Source organism: Mobula hypostoma, chromosome 8 (assembly GCF_963921235.1).
Source record: "Mobula hypostoma chromosome 8, sMobHyp1.1, whole genome shotgun sequence".
In the NCBI taxonomy this organism is placed as follows: Eukaryota; Metazoa; Chordata; class Chondrichthyes; order Myliobatiformes; family Myliobatidae; genus Mobula; species Mobula hypostoma.
Window position 1 is genome coordinate 125,168,011 of NC_086104.1, and position 20,199 is coordinate 125,188,209.

Here is a 20,199-nt window from a genome sequence, read left to right on the forward strand (position 1 = left end):
GTCGACTGCACCTCTTCCTAGAGATGCTGCCTGGCCTGCTGCGTTCACCAGCAACTTTGATATGTGTTGCTTGAATTTACAGAATTTGCAGAATTCCTGTTGTTTACAATGCTCCACGTGTTAGGTTGCACCTGTTGAAGAGAATTTTTGGAGCAAATATGTTCCTACTAGCTCGAGACCAGCTAAACACCACCATAGGGAAAACAGTGAGAGGACAGTATGTTCACAAAATGTTCCCCATAGTTGATAATCTTGTCTTCCATTATTACCACCATCATTATTTGTACACTGCTAAACTTGTCATTAAATTATATTTCACTGGAATTAGGGAACCAGCTACAGACAAGTATTCTCAGCTGAGAAAAAATACAGAACTTTTGACCCTTAATTTCTCTCTTCTCCCCATGTTCCAGTGATTCTCAATAACATTCACACACTGTCAAGCTTTGTTCTTTCCCACTCTCAGCTGAGTAGATACTCCGTCACGTTCCTGCTCTGTTACCCTTCCTTTTATTCTGATTTCTACACTCCTGGATTGAGAGTACATTAAATGTTTGTGGCCAACACAAATGATCAGAACTTTGTTGTAGCTAAAGAAACTTTAACTGCCACGCAAAACGTTTCAAAGTTGTACTGAATTCCGAGTATATATTCCAGGAGCTCATTTTCCACATGATTTGAGTCACAGGAATATTGTTGGAGTGCTGTGCTTTTAAAGCATAAGCTCATTAAACAGATTAACGGATAATTAATTGAATTGATAGTATGGGAAAATGTGGAAATTCATGCTTATGTTCTTCATTAATCAGGGAGTTGTACCAAAATATTTTTCCATAGATCAGCAAGGCAAATAATGACCTTGAGTACATAGATGCCCAGGATGAAGCTAAATCAAACTGGATGAGGTAAGGAAAGATTTATACAATTACAAGACAATGATGGATAATTGATTTTGAATATTCCAGAAGAATCAACACTTTCTCTGACAGTTGTTCTCTAGCTAAACAAACTTTTCTCCTCGGACCAGGCCAAGACCCACAAATTCTTTCTCAAACCTTGAGATCCTGTGCTGCCAACTGATGCTGCAGTAATGTCAAATGCATTGCTGCTGATTCAAAGCACCCAGGCTGAGGTCGTCAATTTCATCAAGTTTTTCTCTAACTTTCCTGCCCTTACATCCACTTGGTCCATTTCTGACAGCTCCATCCCATTTCTTGATCCCTCTGCCTCCATCTGTGGAGCCAAACTGTCGACTGCCATCTTTATCAACCTACTGATTCCAATGGTTTTCTTGACTATACCTCCTCCCACCTCATCTTCTGTTTAAAAAAGATGATTCCCCTTTCCCAGTTCTTTCACCTCTGCCACATCTGTTCTCAGGATGAAGCTTTCCTTTCCAGGATATCAGAGATGTACTCTTTCTTCAAAAACTGGGTTTTCTCTTCCTCCACTGTTGATGCTGCCCTCACCTGCATCTCCTCCATTTCCTGAACACTTGCACTCATCCTATCTTCCCACTGCTTTAACAATGACATAGTTCCTCTTCTCCTTACCTACCACCCCATGAGCCGATGCATCTAACACATCGTTCTTTGCAACTTCTGCCATCTCCAAAGGGATTCAATCTATCAAAGTCCCTCCTAGCACTTACCCCTGCAAGCTGGCCAAATCACTATACCTGCCCATTCACCTCCTTCCTCGCCATGGACTCCTCTTGTACCACTGGGTAGTCTCTAACATGATGCTATCAATATCTGTTTCTTCTCATGGTTAAGTGAAATTCTCTCCCTTCCTTCTTCTATTTCCTACTCTGGCCTCTTACCTCGTCTCTCCGTCACCTCTCCAATCTGGTTCCTTCCTTTCCAGCCCCTTATCTTTCATGCTCACCGAGTGTCACCTATCACTTTCTATCTATCCTCCTTTAGATCCCCCACCTTTTTATTCTCTTTCCCTTTCCCTTTCCCTTTCTGTCTATAAGAAGGATCTTGGTCTGAAATAGTGACTATTTATTCATTTCCATTGATGTTGCCTGGCCTGCTGATTCGCCAACATTTTGTGCATGTTTCTCTGGATTCCTCACGTCTGCAGAGTTTCTTGTGTTGAAAATAATCAGCCTGCCATGTTTTGATCTGACTGGGATACTGAAACCACAGTTTAAACTCAGGCATAGATTCTGAGATCTGTTGGAGTCACAGCAAGTCTAAGGAAAGTATTAACCCACTTCACATCACGCTTCCTCACTCCTGTTGGTTTTTACCCTCCTGTTAATATCACAGTCAGAATATTCTGCATCTAAGTTGTGTGAGATTGCTTTATCTAGACATCAGATTTGAAGTTGGATCATAGACGTGTGCTATTTGAAGTGTGCTGTTGGGAAGATGTTTTATAACTTGTCCCCAGAGGAACATTGTTTTATTTTGGTTAGATTGATGTATGCTTGAATGAAAATTCAACTAGAACTTGACATAAAAATCAAAAACAAACTGCAGATGCTTGAAACATAAAATAAAAAGAGGAGGTTCTGGGAACATTGAGGAGGCTAGTCCACATTTCTAGTAGGAAATTTGTTAAAGTTTCAGATGAAAGACTGCTTGACCGATTTCTGACAAAGAGTCTTCCATATTTCATTTTTGAATTTGTGCCAGAACTGGAGATTTCTTTCATTCATTCGGCTTTGCAAATAGACTTCACTTTCTGTGTTCACTTCATATTTACTTCTTGTGTTCCAGGTTTGTGAACTGTGCCAGAAAGGAGGAGGAACAGAACCTGGTTGCCTTCCAGCACTGTGAAAACATTTACTACAGGACGTGTAAGCCAGTTCCTGCTCACTGTGAGTTACTGGTCTGGTACGGTGATGATTATGCCAAGGAGCTGGGAATCACTTGGACCTCTATGTGGATGTCAAATCAGGAAGCAAAATGTGAGCATTCTGATCAGTTTAACGAACTCCAGGAAAACAATATGCTTACTGTAAATTTATTATCAGAATTTCAACTGGAATGTATAACTCTATCAAAAACAACGCAGCCATAGTCATGCAGATGAGATATTTGACAAAAGTTAAAGCACACAGAATTGCACTGAATTATATGTGTATATTTCGTAGATGCATTGATTTATTTAAAAGAAGTCTATAACCTGTGAGCATATTGACAGATGTATTCAGTTCCTTTGCCCTGCTGTGGACCGCAGCAATTCCCAGCTTGTGATTTTATCTGACACGTACATTTTGCTTCTCTGTTACCCATTTTAACCTACAGAGGCTAGAGGAATTGTTAAAGATTAATACATGAAGGAGATCAGAGATGGAATCCATCATCCTTGATTATTTATGGAAATCCTGCAGAGTTTCATAATTTTGTCCCCTCAAACCCTTCCCCCCCGACCCACAGTCTCAGAATTAATGTCTCAGGGCATCTCAATAATGATGAAGCAATTACAGATCTCACGTTCAAATTGATTCTTGTATATTTTGCTGTAAGTGATATTTTCTGTTTTTTTTCTCTCCAGTATCACATCAAGTGACCCAGAGTGACTGTTATCCTTGCCCTCAGTGCAACATTGCATTTACCACAACAGATTTCCTTAAACGGCATTTGAGACGACACGCTGCAGCGTCCAGACCAACATCAACTGGAGAACCATCGTCCTCCAATGTAAACCAAGATGGTCAGAGTCCAATGTCGAAACGTAGGCAGGATCCATTCACACTATCCGATAGAAAGAGGACATTTGCCAAGTCAGATTACCCTCAAGTTGGCAAAAAGGAGAGACAGCATGAATGTCCGGACTGTGGGAAGAGTTTCACACAGGCAGGGAGCCTCCACCAACACCAGCGGACCCACACCGGAGAGAGGCCGTATAAATGTTCCGAATGTGGGAAGAGTTTCACACAGGCAGGGCACCTCCACCAACACCAGCGGACCCACACCGGAGAGAGGCCGTATAAATGTTCCGAATGTGGGAAGAGTTTCACACAGGCAGGGCACCTCCATCAACACCAGCGGACCCACACCGGAGAGAGGCCGTATAAATGTTCTGAATGTGGGAAGGGTTTCACAGAGTCAGGGAGCCTCCACCGACACCAGCGGACCCACACCGGAGAGAGGCCGTATAAATGTTCCGAATGTGGGAAGAATTTCACACGGGCAGGAAACCTCCACCGACACCAGCGGACCCACACCGGAGAGAGGCCGTATAAATGTTCTGAATGTGGGAAGCGTTTCACAGAGTCAGGGAGCCTCCACCGACACCAGCGGACCCACACCGGAGAAAGGCGTTATAAATGTTCTGAATGTGGGAAGGGTTTCACAGAGTCAGGGAGCCTCCACCGACACCAGCGGACCCACACCGGAGAGAGGCCGTATAAATGTTCCGAATGTGGGAAGAGCTTTGCTCATCTTCACCAGCAGAAATCTCACACTTGTGTTGAAACTTGTCACACGTGTGGGAATGTCTTCAGGGATTCATCAGCTTTCACAATTCATGTGAGAAGTTGTATCGAACAATAACGAACACAACGGTAATTAATTCCGTATTTATTAAAGTTCAGTGAATCTTTCTAAATGACCGTGAATAGTTTTTATTCTCAAATTGTATTTTTTTACTTATACGTCCCGTATTTTACTCTTTTTGTTGATGTATTTATGTGAAGTTTTGGGTCCCGTCGTTTCCCACAACCTGCGTGAGTTGGAATTTGAGGGGCGATATCACTGGTGCATGTTCCACCCACTCTGTCAAGGCAGCATCTTCCGACTGGGAAAAGCACTGCCCCACTGTGAATTTAATGTATTTAACAGATGTTTCAGGGATGAAACAAGTTTAATTCGTATCGTTGTGCACTGTACGTTTTTAAAATATTGCCGAGTAAAATTCTTGTCCAGCACCCCACGTTTTGCGGGTAATATGTTAATGATAATAAACTAATTGTTCTCTGAATAAACGTGACCGAATTGTTGTTTTAGAGGTGGTTGCGTAAAATCCGATGTCCATTGCGCACCGTATTGCCGGTTGTTCCAAGGGAACTATAAATCTGCTCAGCATACTCCCGGCATTGGTCACCGGGTAATCCTCTACTACCTCAGCACCAAACCTTTGCCGCTCACTGCACTTCATCCCTGCTGGTTGCAGTCTAACTGCGCATTTGTCATCTAGCATTCAAAGTCTTTGTTTTGCCGAAATTCTTCCGACTCCTCTGACTACTACCACAGACTGCGACCGGCTACCACCGAGATCTGTGTCCGGATCGCTTGATCCGTATTCTTTGTGCATCCGGCATGCGTAAAGTTCCACACAGTGGGCGTCTGGAATCTGGTAGGTAGGAGAGTCGAATCAGGAATTTCGGACGATTCAAGGCGAGAAAGAAAATGCTCAGTTACAGAGAAACTCAGTTACAGAGAAAGGTTGAATAGGTTACGACTTTATTCCCTGGACGTAGAAGAATGAGGGGTGATTTGAGAGAGGTATATAAAATTATGATGGGTATAGCTAGAGTGAATGCAAGCAGGCTTTTTCCACTGTGGCAAGGGGAGAAAAAACCAGAGGACTTGGGTTAAGGGTGAGGGGGGAAAAGTTTAAAGGAAACATTAGGGGGGGCTTATTCACACAGAGAATGGTGGGAGTATGGAATGAGCTGCTAGATGAGGTGGTAAATGCGGGTTCTTTTTTAACATTTAAGAATAAATTGGATAGATACATGGATGGGAGGCGTATGGAGGGATATGGTCCGTGTGCGGGTCAGTGGGACTAGGCAGAAAATGGTTCAGCACAGCCAAGAAGGGCCAAAAGTCCTGTTTCTGTGCTGTTGTTTCTATGGTTTCTATGCTGTGTTCGGTAAGCATACATAATAAATGTGAGATGAGTATACAGTTGAAGTTGTAATTTGCACTGTCTCGAGATTCCCCGCCCTTACTGGGGGCAGCACGGATTAGATGGAGTGCTCTGACCCTCCCTCCGCCCCCCACCAACACTCCGATTTATCTTTCGGGGACAAAGAAATTACCTTTATTGATGATGTGATAACTCAAAGAAAGGGTGCATACACTGAATAATGATCCTTTGAAGTCTGAACGTGAAGTTGAGGGAAGTTTGCTCGCAATTTGTGTGTTCTGTGCTGCTGCTCTTTGTGGGCTATTGAACACCTGACCCATAGCAGCTACTCCTTTGTAGTCTGTGCACATTTGGGAAAGCCCAAAATGACAAGCAGCATCTACAGCGAGAGGAAAACTCCCCGATAAACACTTCATCCCAAAGAAATATACACGGTTCCATTATTACAGATATCCTGTGTGTTAAAGCTGAGCGAAGGTTCCTGAACAGTCGACAGCAACAGTTCTTACTGTGACTTCTCCTCTTTCTCTTTAGCTCAGATGAAAGGTCTCGGCCCGAAATGTCGACTGTTTACTCTTTTCCCTAGCTGCTGTTTGGCCCGCTGAATTCCTCCAGCGTGTTGCGTTGGATTTCCTGCACCTGCACACTTTCTCGTGTTTGTCCAGACAAGAATAAGACTGGAGGGGATTTTGTGGATAATTCTGGTTGCATGACTTTCGTATTTAGAAATATAATAAGCTCGCTTGCCCCGACCCCTTTCCTGAGATCTGTCATTCTGCCGTTTGGTGCTACTGCTCATTTTATTTACTCCCCACCCAACATTGGTCTCCTACGTCTCCCAAACCCTCGTCTCCAGAAACTTTGATGAGCCACTCCCCCGCCCCCAATCTTCCCATCTCAGTATCACTGACATCTCTAAACTTCGAAGTTTTGTTGAGCCCAGGTTCAAACCCCACAATTCACTGACCACAGCTCCACCCGTACCCTTCCCTGACAGTAGTTCTTAACTCCCTACACAACCTCCTCCCACTTGCTGTCCCGACCCATCGCTGGTCTCCTACGGCTACTCCTCATCTCCACAAACTGATTTGAATTTCACTCCCCTTGCATATTCTCTGAACTCGCCACCCTTTTTTGTTCCTGTAGACTTCAGCCCTCTCCTATTTCTAACTGCAACCGTCTACGCTTTGCTGACCCCACTACCCGTCTCTGACTCTGGCTTCCTCCCCCTACCGTTCACTAACTACAATCCCATACTCTTCCCAGAACCTGGTTCCGGCTTCGACTCCAGCTGTAAACTCTTATCCCTTTCCTGACTCCTGCATCAATCCCTCAAGCTTCGCTGAACCCAGCCCCAACACCCTTCACTTCGCTGATGCTGTTGCCAACCTCTGTCATGTCTTCACAGTCGGCTCTGACCTTATCTACCCTGAGGCAGAGAGCTCTTTGTCCTCCTGTACCTAAATTCTCAGTGAGCTTTGCACACCCCATCATGCTGAGTTCTTCCAGCGTTGCCTCTTTCTGCAGTAAGAATTGCCCCGCACCACCAGCACCAGGAATAATCCATTTCTCATCCCATTTTCTGAAGGTAGAGGCCCAGAGCCATTAAAAGCTCCTTAAATGATATATCTTTAATTCTGGAATCTTGTTTGTGAACCTTTGGACGTTCTCCATCATCAGCACATCCGTTCTTTAATGCGGGGCCTAAAAATACCTACAGTACTCAAAGAGACGCCGCACCAGTGCTTTATAAAGCCTTAGCATTGTATGCTTGTTTTTCTATTCAAGTCCTCTCAAAATGAATGGTAACATTTGAATTTACTTCCCGTTTAGAAAATAGTTTACACTATTATTCCTTCTACTATATTGCATGACCATAAACTTCCAGAAACTTTCATCTGCCATTTCTTTACCCATTATTCTAATCTGTATAACTATTTCTGCAAACTCCCTGCTTCCTCAACATAACCTACATGTACACCTGTCTTCGTATCCTGCACAAACTTGGCCTAAAAGCCATCAACTCTGTCATTCAGATGATTGAAATACACCATGAAAAGAAGCAGTCCCAACACTAGCACCTGCAGTCACACCACTAGTTACTGGCACCAATTAGAAAAGGTGTAGTTTATTCCCACCCTTTCCTTTGCCAGTCAGCCAATGCTGTATCCATGCTGCCAATGCCATGGGCTCTTATCTCATTTAGCAGCTTCATGTGCAGCACCATGTGAAATGCCTGCTGAAAATCTGAGTACACAACATCTACCCATTCTCCTTTCTTTACCCTGCTTGTTATTTCCTCAAAGCACTCCCTTAGATTTCTCAGGTATGAGTTTCCCTTAATGTAATCATGCCTATTTTATTATGTGCCACACTGGCATATAATTTCCTTTCCTCTGTCTCTCTCATGTGAAGAGTTGAAAGACATTTGCAATTTTTCAATCCTCCAGAACCATGCCAGAATCTATTGATTCTTAAAAGATCATTACCAATGCCTTCACAATCTCTTCAGCTATCTTTTTCAGAACCCTGTGGTGTAGACCATCTTGTCTGGATGACTCATCTACCTCCAGACCCCCTTCATCTACCCCTTTCCAATCAACTTCAGCCATCGCCTCTCATATGCCTCTGTAATTCCCTTTTCACCACTGCAATATTGATACGTTTGACTTTAACTTCTTCCTCTCAAATTCTTGGGAGCATTCTATCATATTATAATTGTTGCTTCCTAAGAGTTTCTTCACCTTAAGCTCCCTCATCAAATCCAGTTCATTACACAACACCTGATCAAAAACCGCTGATACCCCACTGGACTCAAGCTGCTCTAAAAAGCCAAACCCAAATGCATTGTAGAAATTCTCTTTCATGGGATCCAAAACCAGCACCAACCTGATTTTTCCAATTTATGTGCTTATTGAAATCTCCTATGACTATCCTAACATTGCTCTTCAGATATGATTTTTCTATCTCCCATTGTAACTTTGTAGCCCACATCCTGGCTACTGTTTGGAGGCTTGTATACGGTCTTTTTACCTTTGTCTATATTTAATTCTCCCCACAACAATTCTACATATTCCAATCCCATTTCACCTCTTTCTAAGGATTTGATTTCATTGTTCAGCAACAGAGCCATGCCACCCTGAGATTGTGATAAATAAGACAAATGAAGAGGTAGTTACACCCAAGGTGCAGGACACAGGAAACTGGATGACAGGGAGGGAAAAGGAATTAAAGAGCAAGTGCAGACTGTCCCTGTGGCCACCCCCTTGACAACAGGTAGACAAATTTGGATACTGTTGGTGGGGTTGGTGGAATGACCTAGCAGAAGAAAGTCACAGTGGACAGAGATCTGGCACTTAGCCTGATTCTGCAATTCAGAAGGGAAGGGGTTAGCAGAGGTTAGCTGCCGTGACTGGGGATTCGTTCATTAGGAGTAAAGAATGGAGGTTATGTGGAAGAGAATGAGATTCTTAGATGGTACGTTTCTCCTGAGACGATGCTCTGGAATATCTCTGATTGAGACTTCAGCATTCTTAAATGGGAGGGGGAATAGCCAGAGGTTGTTGTAGGGTCTATGTAGATACCAAAGACATACAGTAGGAAGGATGAGTGGAAAGGTTCTGTCAGGGTCCGGTCCATGAAGTCCGCATTCCAGTTCACGGTCTGGTCCATCGACCCTTGCTCCAGGTTTTCCTGTCTACCCTGTTTCTGTTCCTGTTGAGCACTAATTGAGGCAGCTGATTCTCATTGGGGCTGGCTGCATAAATACCTCCAGACACCAGGGCATGGCTGCTGGATTGTTCTTGTCCTTACTCCTTGTATCCCTTCCCCTGCCTTCTGTTACCTCGCCTGAAGCCTTGCCTTCTCTTGTCGGTAACTCTCGCCTCACCTCGCCTGAAGTCTTGTCTTGGAGCCACCCTGTACCTAGCTCCCTTCCTGTCCTTGCCTCTGCTGGGTAAGTCAGGCTGTCTTGCCATTACCCTGCGGTCGGTTCTGTCCCTTCCTATCCCTTGGCTCTGTTGGGTGGAGATCCATGCCCTGCCCAGGAGTACCACGCCCTGCCCAGGAGGAGCTTCAAGACCCCCAAGCCTCTAGCCAAGCCAAGCTTCAAGACCCCACGCCTCACCTCAAGTCTCAAGCCTCGTCTCAAGTCTCTGGTCTCCAACCTCACCTCAAGTTTCTGGTCTCCAGCCTCACCTCAAATCTGAAGACTCCAGTCTCATCCTGCCTGCCAGCCAAGTCTCGTCCTTGCCTAGTTCTGGGGTCTGCGCCAGAGGCAAGACCCAAGTTCTTGTCCCGTCTCTGGCTTGGAGTCCAAGCCCGGGCTCCTAGCTCTCTTGCCCACTCCTGTTCCAGGTTCACGGTTTTTGTGTCCATGTCCTTGCCCTCACCCTGTATCCTAGTCCTGTCCCGAGTACATCAGTGTCTGTGTCTTGCACTTGGGTCCGTTCCCAGCCATCCACTTCGACTGGTTCTGCAAAAGGATTGCTATCAGTGCCACATGCTAGTGAGGATAGGAATAAGAAGATTATACAGTTCAACACATGGCTAAGGAATTGATGCAGGAGGAAAAGCAGACAACTTTTGGATCATTGGGTTCTCATGCAGAATTTATTCTTCAGAATGTAGAAGACTGAGGGGTGATCTGATGGAGGTATTCAAAATTATGAAGGGTATAGATAGCGTCAATACCAGCAGACTTTAACCATTGAGGTTATGTGGGACTATAAGCAGAGGTCATGGATTAAGCGTGGAATGTGAAAAATTTTTAGATGATGAGGACACTAAGTCCTCGTTTATTGTCATTTAGAAATGCCATGTATTAAAAAATGATGCAACGTTCCTCCAGATTGATATCACAAGAAAACACAGGACAAACCAAGACTAAAACTTACAAAACCACATAATTATAGAATATAGTTACAACAGTGCAAAGGAATACCATAATTTGATAAAGAGCAGACCATGGGCACGGTAAAAAGAATTCTCAATGTCCCGATAGCTTCATCATCTCACGCAGGCAGTAGAAGGGAGAAGCTCTCCCTGCCATGAACCGCCAAGCGCTGCCAACTTGCCGATGCAGCACCATTGGAAGCAGCGGACTCTGAGTCCGTCTGAAAACTTTGAGCCTCCGACCAGCCCCTCCGACACAGTGTCTCCGAGCACCATCCTATCCCGAGTGCTTTGACCCCACCCCAGCCGCCGAACAACAAGCAAAGCTGAGGTCTCGGGGAACATTGAAGGAAAACTCTTGTACTCTGAGAGTCATGAGAGTGTGGAATGAACTGCCATCACATGTGGTGTATGCAAGCTGAATTTCAACGTTTAAGCATGGTACTAGTATTGAGGGCTATGTTCCCAGTGGACATTGATGGGATTAGGGAGTTTAAAATGTTTCAGTATGCACCAGATGGGCTGAAGGGCTTGATACTGTGCTGTACTTTTCTATGACTCTGAGTCCTTCGGCTTGTCCTTTCAATATACTGTGATCCCTGCATGTTAAGCTCCCAATTATACTCCTCTATCAACCACGATTCATTGATGCCCATAACATCATACCTGCCATTCCCTGACTGAGCTATAGGATTAACCACCTTATTCCGTATGTTGAGCACTTTCAAATATAACACTTTCAGTCCTGTATTTATTACCCCTTTGATTTTGCCCTGCTGTTACACTGCAAATCTTCCCAGTGACAGCAATTTTGACCTATCATCTGCCTGTCCTTTTTAATGCTCACTACACAGTGTATCTGCCCCATTGTCAACCCAATCACACAGTTTCACATCCCCATGCCAAATGCCAAGTCCCCGCTGAGAAAAATCAGAAAAATTAGACTGAAGCGCAACTGAGAAAAGTCAGGTACAGACTCCTGCATCGTTACTACCCGTGTAACCTCTGTTGATCTCTCCTCTACAACCTCCATCCTCTAAGTTCCCCAACCCCACACTGCCCATTTCAACCCTTACCCAAGATCCACCAGAATCAGATCCAGGTTTATTATCACCGGCAGGTGACGTGAAATTTATTAACTTAGCAGCAGCAGTTCAATGCAATACATAATCTAGCACAGAGAGAGAAAAATAATAACAAATAAAACATAATAAATAAACAAGAAAATCAATTACATATATTGAATAGATTATTAAAAGATGTGCAAAAACGGAAATACTGTAGATTAACAAAGTGAGATAGTGTCCAAAGCTTCAAAGTCCATTCAGGAATCGGCTGGCAGAGGGGAAGAAGCTGTTCTGGAATCGCTGAGTGTGTGCCTTCAGGCTTCTGTATCTCCTGCCTGATGGTAACAGTGAAAAAAGGGCATGCCCTGGGTGCTGGAGGGCTTTAATAATGGACACTACCTTTCTGAGTCACCACTCCCTAAAAACGTTCTGGGTAATTTGTAGGCTAGCGCCCAAGATGGAGCTGACTAGATTTATAACCTTCTTCAGCTTCTTTTGGTCCTGTGCAGTAGCTCCTCCATACCAGACAGTGATGCAGCCTGTCAGAATGCTCTCGATGGTATAAACATAGAAGTTTTGGAGTGTATTTGTTGATATGCCAAATCTCTCCATACTCCGAATGAAGTATAGCCGCTGTGTTGCCTTCTTAATGATTACATCAATGGTTGGGACCAGGTTAGATCCTCAGAGATCTTGACATCCAGGAACGTGAAGCTGCTCACTCTCTCCACTTCTCATCCCTCTATGAGAATTGGTATGTGTTCCTTCATCTTACTCTTCCTGAACTCCACAATCAGCTCTTTCGATTTACTGACACTGAGTGCCAGGTTGTTCCAGCGGCACCATTCCACTAGTTGGCATATTTCACTCCTGTACGTTCTCTTGTCACCACCTGAGATTCTACCAACAATGGTTGTATCATCAGCAAATTTTTCAGATGTTATCTGAGCTATGCCTAGCCACACAGTCATGTGTATACAGAGAGTGGAACAGTGGGTGATGCACGCACCTGGTAGGCCCATTCTTCCTGTTTGTGCTTGCCCAGTGAGCTCATATCCTCATAGATGTACTCCATACAGCCCCTTGGTTTAATCCCATCCCACCAATGTGTGTGACACTAAGGATGCCTTCCACCACTTTAACAACTCTCAGTATACTGACCCTGATTGCCTCATGTTTGCCATGGATATCTAGACTCTATGTGTCCATCCACTTGGAGGAGGAGCTAAAGATGGCACAGAGCACCACTTCTTCTCGTTCATCTGCAAAACAGTTTAATTTCTTCTATTTAATATCGCTTCTTTCCTTTCTACAATGGCTGGCGTTCTATCACATTCCATGATCTACAGCTGCACTCAAACTGCAGTTCTTCACCATCGGAGCTAGCCGAGCAGCCTAGCATTTTTTCTTTCTCCAGGAATGGTCTGGAGGGTATACACCTTCAGGGTGCAGCCCTTTGGATGATCCGATTCCTCGCCGGTGTCACCGACTGAGTAAGGTGGGAGATCAGGACATCAAGATAGCAGTGTATGCTTCTATCAAAATGTGCGATGCTGCAGATTGTAAGATTGAAACAGTGAGTTGTTGGTCTCCCTCCTCGCTGTGGGGGGAACAATATCTCTATCTCCCTCGTTAGTGACAGAGAGAGCCTGTGTCAAAGTCTTGGGTTGGACACTTTTTTTTAATGGACACAGACTGTAACTGATATCTTCTAACTCCCACTGTCTGCCACAATTATATTTATTACATCTCTTCTCAATCTGCCACTTGCAAGAATACTATTCACATCTGTTACAAGAATCATCCCTTGTAATAATGATCAGTGAGGTACAGAGAATCTGTATTTACCAACAAGAAACATATATCATTTCAACTAAAAGCACATGGGTTCACCATCTTCTCCACCTGTGTGCACCCCACTAGAAATCCCTGACACTCCATGAACAGTCAATGAAGAGGAAAGGTATTACACGGGAATGGAGTCTACGCTGGCAGGCATTTCTCGTGGTCCCAATCTCCATGTCCTCCTTGTCCATGATGGTTGGTCTCTGACTGCTGGAGATTTATCGCCCCTGCGTATTTGGAGCTCCTGGCTCTTATACTGTTCAACTGAACCATTGGATCTCCATCCTATTGGCTCAAGGTCACCCAACCTACCAGGGTCACCTTCTCACTGGTCATTGTACAGGGCTACAACCAATATTTTTTATCATTCTGCCCACCCCAGCCTTTTGTATTTGTGCCTTTACATTCTGACTGCTCCAAACCAGTTCAATGAGATGACACAGACAAACTCCAATGAGATTACAGATTACAGGTCTGGTATCTTACAAAACAAGTAGCTACTCCTCTGAGAATGGCCTCAGGTTTATTGCTCTGATTAGATTGTCCCAGAGTCAAGAATCAGTTCAGAGTCCATACCCTTTACATAACGAATGGCTGCTTGTTTGAGAATGGTCGCAGGTTACGAGATCATTACCTGAAGCTTCCTGTAATCGCATTCAGTTGCTGATTACATTATCCAAGAGCAAGAATCAGTTTAGAGTCCAACAAAGGGGAAACAAAGACAACTGGCTTGTCTGCTTCCCCTGTCCTTGAATAGACTGCGGTTTTTTGTGGCCAACACCTTCCACTCAGTTCTTTTGTTTCCAATGCATCTATTTTGATGATGTAGGTTTCCATTCCAGAATATTTGGAAAATGCGATTTATCCTCAAGTCTTTTCAATGCAGTCTTCATTGGTATCTCTCCAATTTCCCACAAGTCTTCCCTCACCCAATCTTCCTCCACCGCAACAACCCTGACATAACAGTGATAGCTTTCCTCTTGTCCTCACCTATCACCAACCAGGTATTCCATCAATACATTCCCAACAAATTCTGGCATCTTCCAGGGACTCCCCCCAGCTGCACATATTCCTCTTGCTTCTCTCCCCATCTGCATGCATCACACTGTCCATGATTCCCTTGTCCTCTCATCCCCCTCCTCTGATGCCATTACAGGCACCTGCAAATCTGTTATACCTGCAGCTACACCCAGTCAGAGGTAACTCACTAAGGATAAATTCACTCTCCTACTCCCATTTTGACCTCTCTTCCTTTGACCATCAACACTGCTACAATTGTCCTATAGAGTCATGAATGGGCAGGAGGGAAACATGCCCTATGGCCCAACTTCTGTGTTTGATAATAAGTACAGATTAGATTAAATTAGATTATGAGGACACTCAGTCGTCTTTTATTGTCATTTAGAAATGCATGCATGAAGAAATGATACAATGTTCCTCCAGTATGATATCACAGAAACACAGGACAGACCAAGACAAAAACTGACAAAAACCACATTATTATAACATATAGTTACAGCAGTGCAAAGCAATACCATAATTTGATAAACAGCAGACCATGGGCAATGTACAAAAAAGTCTCAAAGTCCCAATAGCCCATCATCTCACTCAGATGGTAGTGGGGAGAAACTCTCCCTGTCATGAACCTCCAGCACCACAAACTTGCTGATGCAGCACCCTGGAAGCACCCGACCACAGCCAACTCTGAGTCCGTCCGAAAACTCTGAGTCTCCAACCAGCCCTCCGACACCGAGCACCATCTCTGCTGAGCACTTTGACCGCGCCCCGGGCGCCGAGCAACAAGCAAAGCCGAGGACTCGGGGCCTTCCCCTCCCGAGATTCAGGATCACACAGCAGCAGCAGCAGCAAAACAGGCATTTCAGAAGTCTCACCAGATGTTCCTCCGCCCTCTCACGTCTGTCTCCATTAAATCAGAATTGTGCATGGCACCCTACTTGAGAGATAACAGATATTCATCACCAGAGTGGCTGCTGCACGCTGTGTCGTGCCGCCATCTTCTCCTCCTCTTCATAAGTTCTCTTTAAACCATTCACCTATCACTATAAAAATATATAATCTTGTTTTGGACTCCCCTGCAATGGGAAAAGACTGACCATTTGCCTTATCTAGTCCTCTTATGATTTCAATATGCTTCTATAAAATCATCCAGTAATCCCTCCTATGCCCTGGGAGGAGAACCATTGTCTTTCGAGATTCTCCTTTTAACTCCTGCCCTCCAGCCTCGGTAACATCCCCATGAATCTTCAGCCTTTCTGGAATAGTTACATCTCTTATCACTTGCAAAGCAGACCTGTGCACAATCATCCAAGTGAAGTCCCACCAGAACTGCAGAGAATTGGATGGTCTTCAGGAGAGTTAAGGTGAAAAGAGAGACAGTACAGGATCTTCCGTATGTATAGTACCCTAAGGAAAATGTATATCCCTGTGAGCAACATGACCATAATTCTATTAATATTAACGTAGCTATAGAGAAATAACCAAGAGGATAAATGCGAGCAGGAGACAGATGTTGTTGGTATGGATTTTCAAAGGTACATTTAATGTCAGAGAATGCATACAGTATACATCCTGAAATTCTTTTTCTTCTCAAACATATACAAAAACAGAGCAGTGCACCAAAGAATGAATGACAGTTAATTGTTAAAACCCCAAAGTCCCCCCCAGCTCCTCCCACCCACGCATTAGCAGCAGCAAAGCAATGACCCCACCCCTCCCCCACAAGCAAAAAGCATCTTTGCCCCCCCACCGAACACTCAAGCGTTCAGCAAAGCATCAATAAAGGCACAGACCTGCAGTACCCCAAACACTACTCATTCACCTGATAATTCAACATACCACTGGCTCTCTCTCTCCCTCATAAGTGAAAAAGGGGTGTCCCCATTTCACAGCGACAGGGGAGACATAACAAACAACTTGCTGATTTACAATGCTAAAAGTCTGTTGTGTCGCTTTTTCTGAGCTCTGTGCCCAAAGAACTTGGGTCTCTGGGCACACAGCCAGCAGCCAGCTTGCTGCTTTCAATCTTCCATCTCCCACGACACACCACTTTCCTGCATGGCACTGACCTCGAGTCTGCCCGCCTCCAGAGCCACAAAATCCCGGAACTCTGAAGGTGCACTAATCTTCTAGACCGCGTCCTTGGCATATCAAAAAGGGGCCAGTCGTGAGACCCCGAGAACGGGTCCCATTTCCGCAAAGAGCTGAAGTCTGTGTGTCACTCCAGGTCTTCAGAAGAACCTTGAAAGGAAAAAATAGAGATATTATAGACAGAAATTGAGCTGTTTCTGAAGATGCCAGCAAAGGAGTCACTGTTAGGCACCATCATTCCCCTAAGCTCCTCCTCCATGCCTTTAACAAGGGACCATTGGTGGCTCATCTGGAAGGTTAGATTACCGGGATCAAGTAGAATTAGCAGAGTGGATTCATAATTGGCTCTCTGTTAGGAAGCACAATGTGGTCGTGAAGTTTGTTTCTGGCGATGGACAGCTGTTTAGTGGTATCCCATAGTGGTCAGTGTTAGCACCTTTGCGTGTAATTTATACAAAAAATTTGTCTGTAAATTTACAAGGTATAGTTAGCAAGTTTACAAATGCTACTAAAGTAGATGGTGATGTAGACAGTGTGGAAGGCTTTGAAATTATCGGAAGATATTGTTCGGTTAGGTTTGTGGCCTGAGGACTGGCAAATGGCTTTCACTTCTGATAAATGTAAGGTATTGCATGTGGGAATCAATTCAGGATTAAGCCTATAACAGTGAATGGTAGAACCGTGGGAAATGTTATGGTACAGAAGGAGTGAAGATTTCATGTCCATAGTTCACTGGAAGTGTGTCATAGCTAGATAGAATGGTGATGAGGGTGTTTGGTATACTGGCCATCAACAGAAACTGCACTTAGTACAGGAGATGGGAATGATGTTGCGTTTATGTAAGATGCCAGTGAGGTTGCACAAAGTATTGTGTATGGTTTTGATCGCACTGGTAACTGAAAGATATTATCAGTCCAGAAAGAGTACAGAAAAGATTTACTCGGCTGTTAGCTGGATTGGAGGTAGGGCCTGGGTTATAGGGAGAAGCTGCATTGTTTACTACGTTAGTTCCTGCAATGTAGAAGATTGAGGGGGATCTTATAGGGGCAGAAGAGCATGTGGGGTCTGGACAGAGTGAACCTTCTGATTCCTGTTGGGAGGTGTTCAAAAGAGAACATAAATTTAAGATCGGGTGAGAGATCTACAAAGGACATCAGGACAGCTTCTTCATGCATAGGGTGTGCATTTTTGGTATAAGCAAACAAAAATAATAGTTTATTAGCAACATTTAAAATCCATCTTGATTTAATTACATGAATAGGAAGGGTTTAGAGGGCTATGTGACAAACACAGGCAGATGGGACTTCACTCTGGGACTACACAGTGTGCATGGATGAGCTGGGTTGAAAGAACTGACTCCTATGACTGATGAAGGGAAGCACGGCAGACATTTCCTTCATTGTCCTGTCCACCAGTTTTGGTGGAATTGGACAGGAATATGTAAAGGTTGATTGGGAGAGGCTGTTTCCTGTTTCAATCAACCTTAATAATTTCCTGTCTAATGCTAATAAGTTCCATTTAGTGGAATGGAACTAAAATGGGATCATTGTGTGATTAAAGTTGTGCAGGTTGGTTCAGAAGCTGATCAAACAACCTCTGCAGGGTGGAGATACTCTAGTGAGGACTGCATTGGCGCTTCTTCATGCCCCCAAGCTGAGCTTGTCAATTTCATTAGTTTTATCTCTAACTTCCATCCTGCCCTAAATCAACTTCAGCCATCTCTGACACCTCCCTCCCTCTCCAGAGTTTGTCTCTCTGAAGATAAACTATCAACCGACACCTTTTATATTTCTACTGATTGCCATAGTTATCTCAACTATACCTCTTCCCAGCATATCTCCTGTAAAAATGCTGTTCCCCTCTCAATTTCCTCACCTCCAAAATATCTGTTTGTAGGATGCAATTTTCCATTCCAGGACATCTGAGATGTCTTCTTTCTTCAAAGTACGGGGTTTCCCTCCTTCTACTATTGGTGGTTCCCTTAATCACATCTCCTCCATTTCCCATACATGTGCACTCACCACTTCCCACTATTGTAATAGTGATAGAGTTCCTCTTGTCCTTACCTGCTACCCCATCAGCCTCCACATCGAACACTATCCTCTGCAACATCCGTCATCTCCAAGGAACGCCACCACTAAACATATCTTTACCTTTGACACCTCCCTCCACTTTCCACAGGGTCACTCCCTCCGTGATTCCCTTGTCCATTCGTCCATCTCCACTAATCTCCCTCCAGGCATGTATCTATGCAAGTGGCCCAAGTGCTACACCTACCCACACACCTCCTCCCTCACCTGCATTCAGGGCCCCAAACAATCCTTCAGGTGAGTCAATACTTGGTATGGAAGTCAACCTGGTATGGAAGTTGTCCTGTCCAAGACCGGAAGAAGCTACAGAAGATCATGAACATAGCCCAGCACATCACACAAACCAATCTTTCGTCCTTGGACTCACTTTACACCGCACGCTGTCAGAGCAGTGCTGACAGGATAATCAAGGACACGACCCACCCAGCATACACACTTTTTGTCCCTCTTACCTCCGGGAGAAGACTCAGGAGCTTGAAGAATCGTAAAACCAGATTTGGGAACAGCTTCTTTCCAACTGTGATAAGACAGCTGAACGGATCCTGACCCAGATCTGGGCCGTACCCTCCAAATATCTGGACCTGCCTCTCGGTTTTTTTTTGCACTACCTTACTTTCCCTTTTCTATTTTCTATTTATGATTTATAATTTGCATTTTTAATATTTACTACCGATTTGTACTCCAAGGTGCGCAAAGCGCAGAATCAGATATTGCTGTGATGATTGTAAACTCTGGTATCAGATGTTTGGCAATAATAAAGTATGAAGTATAAATTAAGTATACTTCACCTGCAAATCTGCTGGGGTCATCTATTGTATCTGGTGCACCCTCTACATTGGTGAGACCCATCAGTAATTGAGGGACTGCTTCCTCGAGCACCTCTGCACCATCTGCCATAAGCGGGACTTCCCGGTGGCCAAACATTTTAATTACGATTCCCATCCCTGTTCCTACCAGTTGATCCAGGGTGGAGGGGTTACAACTTATATTCTGTCTGGGTACCCTTCAACCTGATGGCATGAATATCGATTACTCCTCCCGGAGAATTGAAAATAGTCCGCCTCTCCTCCATTCCCCATTTACTTCTTGTCACCTGCCCTGGGTCCCCTCCCCTTCCCTTTCTACTATTGTCCATTCTGCCCTCCTATCAGATTCTTTCTTCTGCCGTTAACCTGTCCCACCCATCTGGCTTCACCTATCACCTTCCAAGTAGCCTCTTTCTCCTCCCCCACTTTTAATTCAGGCGTCTCACCCCTTCCTCTCAGTCCTGAAGAAGGGTCTCAGCCCAAAACGTTGACTGTTTATTCTTTTCCGTAGTTGCTGCCGGACCTGCTAAGTTCCTCCAGCATTTTGTGTGTTACTTTAGA

At 44.4% G+C, this 20,199-nt stretch overlaps 1 protein-coding gene across 1 annotated transcript in view; it reads left to right on the forward strand.

Moving 5' to 3' along the window:
• Positions 1 to 20,199, forward strand: part of LOC134351204 (zinc finger protein 850-like) — a 308,750-nt gene that overhangs the window by 79,758 nt on the left and 208,793 nt on the right. Inside the window, exons 14-16 of the mRNA XM_063057314.1 lie at positions 2,730 to 2,920; positions 3,511 to 4,454; positions 9,457 to 9,462. Coding sequence (XP_062913384.1) covers positions 2,730 to 2,920; positions 3,511 to 4,454; positions 9,457 to 9,462 — 1,141 coding nt within the window. The remainder of the gene's footprint in view (positions 1 to 2,729; positions 2,921 to 3,510; positions 4,455 to 9,456; positions 9,463 to 20,199) is intronic.